Consider the following 8,425-nt stretch of genomic DNA (forward strand, 5'->3'; position numbering starts at 1 on the left):
AGAGAGAGGTCGGTAGCTGTTCCCGCAATAAGCAGGTCATGCAGTAACCACACATCAAATGCTAACTCATGGTTAAATGGGATGTAATGGGATAAGCAGGACGTGCAGTAACCTGTGGGACGATAGCTTTCATTAAAATAAAACTTCGTAAGTGAAAGAGGAATACTTTTTAAGTGATTTTAATTTATGAGCAGCAACTTGAGCGTTCGAATGCCATCATATGATTAGTTTAATAGCAGGTAGATATGATTGTAATTTAAAGCTATAACAAATCTTTCTTTTTGAAAAAAAAAATCATTATTTTAAGAAACGTTAGTTTTTAATCGAAGCTTTAAGATACATTAGTTAGAAGTCATTTTATTTTATTTTTTCACAAGCAAAAACTAAGAATAAAATCTGGCGCCCGACACGAACGGCCATGCTATAGGCAGCCACAAAATGAACATCATAAAGGAAGAGGAGATTTGCAGGTGGCAGGTCTTGTCACGCACCATAATTGAGAAATTGACGTTTCGACGGCTGGACGCCTAATGCTTTATTCTGGATGAACAAAAATTGTTTATATATTGGATAATTTTCGAGGTGGAACGATCGAGACAGACTTGGTTTTGTGCTACATGCGGCGTTTTGGGACCCCAGCCAAAATTTATCGAGGTAAGGAAAGCATGGAAATGCAAGGTAAAGTGACAGGATTACTTTACCAAAAAAAAAAAAAAAAAGTGACAGGATTACGTGCTAGATGTTGTTTGCGAAGTTATATAATGTCAGGGGGTAACATGTAAAAAAGAAAACTCTCGTAGGATCCACCAGGGGAGGCGGAAATAGGAAAGCAATTCCCTTCCAACATCGCACGTGGGGCACCCCCACTATCGATGTTCACGGCTCCAAAAACAGCCATCATTAATTCCTCTTGCAACCTGAAAGCTATCTCTCCATTCTCCATCTCCCTTCTCTGTTTATTTCCTCGCCTCCTCCTCCTCCTCTCTCTCTCTGTCTCTGTCTCTCTGTATTTCTCATCTCTGAAATTAAGATATATATGGAGAAGAGTAGGTCGTTCCCTGAGTACTCGTACTTGTCTTCATATTCGGGTGAGTTCGGGTACGAGGGCCGGTCCAACTCCTACAGCTTCAACGGGCCGAGCGGGAAGCGGGACGGCTTCGCCAGCTCCACCGATCCCGAGCTCAAACGCAAGCGGCGTGTCGCCTCCTATAACATCTTCACCATGGAAGCTAAGCTCAAGTCCTCCGTCAGGAACAGCTTCAAGTGGATCAAGGCCAAGTTCACCCACATCAGCTAGCTCCGCCGGGCGTCTAACTCTCTCTCTCTCTCTCTATATATATATATATATCCCTTCTTCTTCCTCTTTTCTTTCTTTTTCTTTTTTGGGGGTAAAGTCTCTCTCCGTCTCTCCGCTAAGTGCTATGTAAAAATTTAGTTAGTTATGGTGCTTGTCCTTGTAAAGGACTTGCATGGTTGGATCATGAGGTTGGCTCGGGATCGAAGGGAATCCGGTCGCCGTCAGACATGGCTTAGATAATTGAACTCGGGTAGCTTGGAGATGTGTGCCGTTGCTTTGTAAGGTGAAATCGATCTTAATAAGCTTCCAATGGACGAAGGGTTAACCAGCAGTCGTAATCTCCAATGGAGCCGTCTTAATTAGTTTAAAGTTGTGCTTGTTTGATCTCTGATGATAGAATTATATGCGTGAATCGAGGGGTTTGTCTTCTGATATCGGAGGATCTCGCATGCATATGTGAAATTGTGCATCTCTGGATCAAAGTGTTTTTCGTTTCGCGTACCTTTTAGACGGAAAAGCATGAATCAACCGGAATGGTAGTTCAATTGTATTTTTCCTTTTTCTTTTGAGAGAAAGTTCGACTGTACTTTGGAAATCAAGTCTTGTAAGAAAAGTGGGTACGGGAACTTCTAGTTCAAGCCCAGCCATAGGTCATATATAATATTTCCCTCACTTACATGTAACTCCTTCACTCTTCTTTAAGATTTCGTTTTTTTCCTTGAAAAATTATTAGCTTAAAATTTCTACACCATCGACTTTAGAAAGCAATGCAACTTAAAACATTATTTGTGTACTAGAGCTTCTAAAAACAACCATAATCTTTTCGCTGCATCTGCGAGAAGGTAAACCCGATTTAATATAAATATTGTAGATAAGGATTCACTCCATCACGTGAGGTATTGTCCGCTCTAATTCATGAACCTCACGATTTTATCTCTTAAAAAATATCTTATATAGGAAAGATTTTTTTCTTCTTATAAGTACGAGTTTTTCTTGACTCGCAACCAATGTGAGACTAATGGTACCCTCCATATTATTAGAATCATAACAGAACCCTCAATCAAAAAGACTCTCATTGTGTATAGTCCGAGGAGCTTCACAGTCAGCCGAAATGGATCTCAGTCCGAGAGAATCAAGACGGACCTCAGCTCCTACCTGGTACGCTATCATTGCAAACAAGAGCTCGACCTGTCATGTGAGGTATTATCCATTCTGGTCTATGAGGCTCACGATTTTGTCCCTTAAAAAATACTTCACGTGGAAAAGAATTTTTTTTTTTATAAGCACGAGCTCTCCTTGACTCACAACCGATATGGAACTATTTGTGTCCTTCACATTGTTAGAACTACAACAGTGAGCAATGATTTATAACAGCACATGTAGCATGTCGCGCATTGATAAGAGAGAGGAATTGCGTGCAAAGAAAATAATAATTATAGATTACTCTATATTTGACATCTAAATCTTTTATACTGATCAATGACTTGGGATGTTTATTCTTGTTATGGCAAATCTTTTTGGTATCTTGTTTAATTACATCACTGTATGCCAAGGTCATATTTCTAGCACAAATCAAACTAGGTAGCTGTTTAATGGATAGCGCTATAGTGCAGAGTTGTTGGTTTGATTCGTTGCCACATCCCAATCTATTTAGCATCCTGTTTTTAGTTAGTCATTGACTTTAATAATCTTAGAATTCTATTTCTAATATTATTTTATTTAATTAATTTTTTTTAAAAAATTGTTATAATTTATGTTCTAATGAACCTTTGGTTTGTGAATTCAAGTAGGAGTCCAACTCCCAATCATATGGTGCTTTATTTAAAAAGATTTTTAGTATCTTTTTTAAGTGTGAAAGATGATAAAAAAAGTATATAAAAAGAAAGGAAGAAGAAAGATTATTTATGCATCTAGAGACTCTTTTGTGAGGATATTTTGGCTTTTATTCTCCTCTTTTTCAAATAAATTTATTTTTTCCTCTTAATTTCTTCTTCCACAACTTTTTTTTTCGTGATTCTCTCTCTCTCTCTCTCTCTATATATATATATATATATATATTTGTTTGATTTTTGTTTTGAATTTTAGATCAGTACGATCAACCTAATCCATGCAGCATGCTGTTATGCAAGTTCATCCTCTCCATTTACATGATCTTTTTTCTTTGGATGCTCCAATTAGTTGTACTCTATAGCATATCAATATCAGAGCATGCAAACATCCATCTAAATGCACCGTTTACCTAATTTGCTTGTTGTTCCAGCTTCGAAGGACAACCCCTAAACTTAAAATGTAATTGAAAAAAAAAAGGAAACTTATGTCAATTGGACATCATATTCCTTGCCATTAAACCAGTCTCTACAATTGCAAAGAGATTGGCAGGGGAGACTGCCTCACCGAAATAACATATTTAAGCGGCAAAACATGAAAACCTTAACACATCTCTAATCAATAAGAATATAATCTTTGGCTACATGTCCTTCAGCCAGCCTACAAAATTCCGAAGTGGAGCCACGCCTGTTTTCTAAGCCATATCGGCGCACACAATCTATGCCTTCCTTTTTTTAAAAAAAAAGAAAATTATCTGAAGGAATGGTATGACTATCCATCCAGATTTTCTTAAAAGACAGAAATATTTACAGGATCAAGATGAAAAGAAGATAGTTGCTCGACATCTTTAGCGGGTCTCACCCTCTCCTCCAGTTGAGGAGATGGAAGTGACCACGTCACAGAGATTAGTCCTCACATGTGAAAGTAGGCAGAAGACAAAATATAGACCACGAATAAGAGCAGGGATTTTATAATGATTCGCCATCACAATTTGTGTAGTTTCTGAGCTCCATTCTTAACCGATGTCTTCAATATGTTTCTTTGAGATGAAGTGACCACGTCACAGAGATTAGTCCTCACATGTGAAGGTAATGGCCAGAAGGCAAAACATAGACCACGAATAAGAATCGGGATTTTACGATGATGTGCCATCACAATTTGTGTAGTTTCTGAGCTCTATTGTCAACCGATTTTTTTCGATATGTTTCCTTGGGACTATCTCCCATTTACCTTTGTAAACTGATATCCGGCTTTTAACCAGCAGCAAGCCTTTCTCCAGAGTTTGGTGGGTAGAATAAGCTTCGAATTTAAAGATCTTTCCCTATCTTTCTTTCTATAGGACCCGACAAATTGTGATAACCCAGTAATCTCATGCTGCCTTCGTTATATTTTTTGGGAGCTATCGTCACCAGGCAGACAGTCCATAGCTCCCCAAAAGTTTGCTTTGAGATTGTTAGTTTTCCTCTCTGGTTTGTCATGAAATTTACATCTATATGATAAGGTCAAATTTTAAACTAATATTTGTCCATCTAATCCACTAATATCAGACACCAATACTTTTTTCATTTTTTAGATGACAATCACGTGCCCAATTTGATGCCACATCATCTCATATGATAGAAGAGAATTCAGTCATAAATTGTTTCTGTTGTGGATCTTCACTCTACCTTGACCTCGGCCGAACATGCTCCTGATGTTGACCGAGGAACTAGCAGAAGCCCTGCAGTGGGCGATCGTTCAGACTTCATTTTTGGCTGAGATATTCACCTCGGTCTGGCCGAAATCCCCTTAGGTCGTCCAATGTCGACCTACGACCTTGACATGGCTCCATTGACAAGTCATCTCCTCTTTCTCGGTCTGGACCAAAGTATCCTGAGCTCGATTGAATCCAATCTACTCCTGTTGCACGCAGCATGCTCCGTCAGCGAAATCAATCTCGACTCCATTTCAGGAAAGTTCAGATAAAAAAGAGTATCTCCGTGATCAAGCCAGACTCTAAAAGGAAATAACTCTTGCAGGCCTAATCCACACGCGATAATCGAAGATCGACCAAGACTTCATAGCATGCACAACTCCAACTCCCCCTCTATAAATAGAGTTGCAAGGGGACCCTCCAAAAGAAAGTTCTCAACTCCTACTTTCTCATTTTTATTGTTCTCCATCTTCTAACTTGAGCATCGAGGGGTCCTCGTCGGAAACACTCCGACAGAATTTTTTTGTAGGTTCAAGTTGAAGCTCAAGCAGTGCCTCTGGCATACACCATCACCTTATCTATCCGATCAAAGGTGTGGGAGCTGGACATAATATTTAACGCTAGAGGAAGCGCCCCAACTTGTTTTGGGGTTAAAGATCTGAGAAGGAGAGCCTGCCGGCCAGATCTACCATGAAGATACGAAGAGATGCATCGAACACATCTCACCATTCTAACGAAGGACAACAACATTCGGTCGGAGAATGCAGCACCTATGCCAATCCAAGAAAATTCTCCACCTACAACATCAACGGTTTCTCAAGATCAATAGAACAACCTCATTCAGCAGATGCAGGCTCTCTCAGCCGCTGTAAGAGGGATATAGCAGAACATCAAACCTCGGCCTACTCCAGAGATCTCCTAGCCAGCTAGAGCCCGATCGGCTAATCAAACCTCCGCATAGCCCTAGGGTGGGTGCTAGTCGCCAAAGCCGATCTGATAGCCCCATTCGATGGAAACACAGATGGTCACCTACTCCGCTCTCAAGAAGAATTCGACATCAGATCACTTCTCTCCTCGTCACCCTCTAGCTTGGGAGGATGAGTTGGAGAAGAGACTCCAGGAGATGCAGCGGTGAATTGACATGTTGCAAGCACCCTAGCAATAAGATGCAGAGTTCGGCTTCAATACCGACCCTCCATTCATCGAAAAAATCATGAGCAAACTGATGCCATCTTAATTTAAAATGCCTTAAGTAGAATCGTATGATAAAACCGTCGATCCAGTTGATCATCTGAAAAATTTCAGATCCCTTATGTTTCTGCATGGTGCGACTGATGCTATCCTATGCCGAGCCTTTCCTTCGACTTTGAGGAGGGCCATCCGTCACTGGTATTCAAGCTTGCAACCAAATATCGTAGACTCTTTTTATCAATTCAGTCGGATGTTTGTCGAACACTTCGTCAGTAGCCACTGACAATGCCACAACTCGAACTTCCTCGTCAACATCAAACAGTAGGAGAATGAACCACTTCGAGATTACATCAACTGCTTAGTATTGCAACCTTGGAGGTGTGAAACTTGGATCAGTCTGTGGTAATAACTGCACTTAAAGTCGGACTTCTCTAAAATGACCTCCTCTTCTCACTTAATAAAAAGTATCTGAAGGATTTCATCGAAATGTTGGAGTGGGCGGAGAGGTATGCTCAAACAGAAGAAGCTTAGGATCAACAAAGAGAGAACCCCAATAGCAAATCACAGCCAAAGACTGATCAGGGTAAGAAAAAAGATTATCGATAAATACAGTATCAATGCGCCAAGCAAAAGCTCCATTGATCTCGAACTCCACCTCGGGGACACCGAGCTAGGTCCCCTCGAGGGCGACGCCAATCTAGAACTCCTCCGCAAAGATCTCACTAGTCACTACTTCACTCCATTGAACATCCCCTAGGCTCAGATACTGATGGAGATAAAATATCAAAAAAAGCTTCCCAGGGTAATGAAGATGTGAGGAAGTATTGCAGGTATCATTGGGACTGTAGTCACAACACGAAGGAATGTTGGCAGCTTAAGGAAAAGATAGAGGTATTTATCTGATGTGGGTGGCTTTAATGTTCTGTTGACAGTCGAGAAACCAAGAGGAACCCCACGGCGATGCGAACCATCTCTAGGGGGTAGCTCGGCCATGCATCCCCTAGGTTGAACCAAATTAAAGATAAGGAATCGAAGAAAAGAAAGATCGGCAATAAAATCATTTTTTCAAAAGCCAACCTAAAAGGAATAAAATATCCGCACAACGATCCTATAGTCATGACTTTAAATATCTCAAATTATGATATACATCAAGTCTTAGTTGATAATGAAAATTTGGTATATATTTTATTTTATGATATTTTTGTACAATTGGGTTTGAGTTCTGGGCGGTTGGCAAAGAAAAACTCTCCTTTAATCGGATTCTTGTGTAGCACAGTGCCCGTGGAAGAAACTATTTCTCTCACCATGATTGTGGGATGGGCTCCGAAATAGGCTACTATTGAATTGAACTTCTTTGTTGTGAAGAGCCCCTCGATGTACAATGCTATTTTAGGATGGTCTGGACTGAACTCTCTATGAGCTATAGTGTCAACCTGTCATCTGATGGAAAAATTTTTAACTTTCCACAGAATTGGTGAGCTCCAACATAACCAACAGTTAGCAAAAGAATGTTACATGATGACTATACAATGAAAAACCCTTGAAAAGCACTCGTCTGTAGAAGAACTCATCGCTCGAGATGAACTAATGGAATAAAGAGGTCAGCCAGCAGAGGATTTCATTTCTATACCAGCGGATGCAGCTGACCCCACAAAAATTATCAAAATTGGCTCCAACCTATGCATAGAGGACCATCTATATCTCACCTTATTTCTTCAAGCTAACACAGATGTGTTTGTTTGGTCAGCCTTCGACACACCAGGCATAGATCTGAAGGTCATAGTTCATCATCTGAATGTAGATCTGAAGCATCGTCCAGTCAGACAAAAGAAGCATAGCTTCATCCCAAAGTGACAAAAAGCCATACAAGAAGAAGTTGATAAACTTTTAAAGGTCGGGTTTAACCAAGAAGTTTATTATCCAGAATGATTAGCCAATGTGGTGTTGGTTGAGAAGGCCAATAGAAAGTAGTGCACGTGCATTGATTATATCGATCTCAACAAGACATGTCTCAAGGATAGCTATCTTCTACCTCAGATCGATCAACTGGTGGATGCAACCTCGAGCTATCAGCTTCTATCTTTTATGGATGCCTTCTCCAACTACAACAAAATTCGAATGACTCCCAAGGATAAGGAGAAAACTCTTTTTGTTACTAATCAAGGTCATTTTTTGCTACAGGATCATGCCATTTGGTCTGAAAAATACAGGTGCAATCCGTCAATGGCTCGTCAACAAGATCTTCAAGAAATAAATCAAAAGAAATATGGAGGTGTACGTGGACGACATGCTTATTAAAAGTAGAGCCATCAAGCACCATATCACTGACCTTGAGAAAATATTTACAACACTATGGAATTTTTAAATGAAGCTCAACCTCAACAAATATATTTTTGGTGTCACCTCTAATAAGTTCC

At 40.0% G+C, this 8,425-nt stretch overlaps 1 protein-coding gene across 1 annotated transcript; it reads left to right on the forward strand.

The window, feature by feature from the left end:
- The first annotated feature begins 834 nt into the window (after positions 1–834).
- LOC109506154 (uncharacterized) lies at positions 835–1,980 on the forward strand. The gene has a single exon (XM_019852203.3). It carries the CDS (start codon positions 1,037–1,039, stop codon positions 1,295–1,297), a length of 261 nt encoding a protein of 86 aa, XP_019707762.2. The 5' UTR covers positions 835–1,036; the 3' UTR covers positions 1,298–1,980.
- The last annotated feature ends 6,445 nt before the right edge of the window (positions 1,981–8,425 follow it).

Source organism: Elaeis guineensis, chromosome 8, assembly GCF_000442705.2.
Source record: "Elaeis guineensis isolate ETL-2024a chromosome 8, EG11, whole genome shotgun sequence".
Classification (NCBI taxonomy): Eukaryota; Viridiplantae; Streptophyta; class Magnoliopsida; order Arecales; family Arecaceae; genus Elaeis; species Elaeis guineensis.

Coding starts and splice junctions, on each gene's coding strand:
- LOC109506154 (XM_019852203.3), top strand. CDS start 1,037: ATGGAGAAGAGTAGGTCGTTCCCTGAGTACTCGTACTTGTCTTCATAT.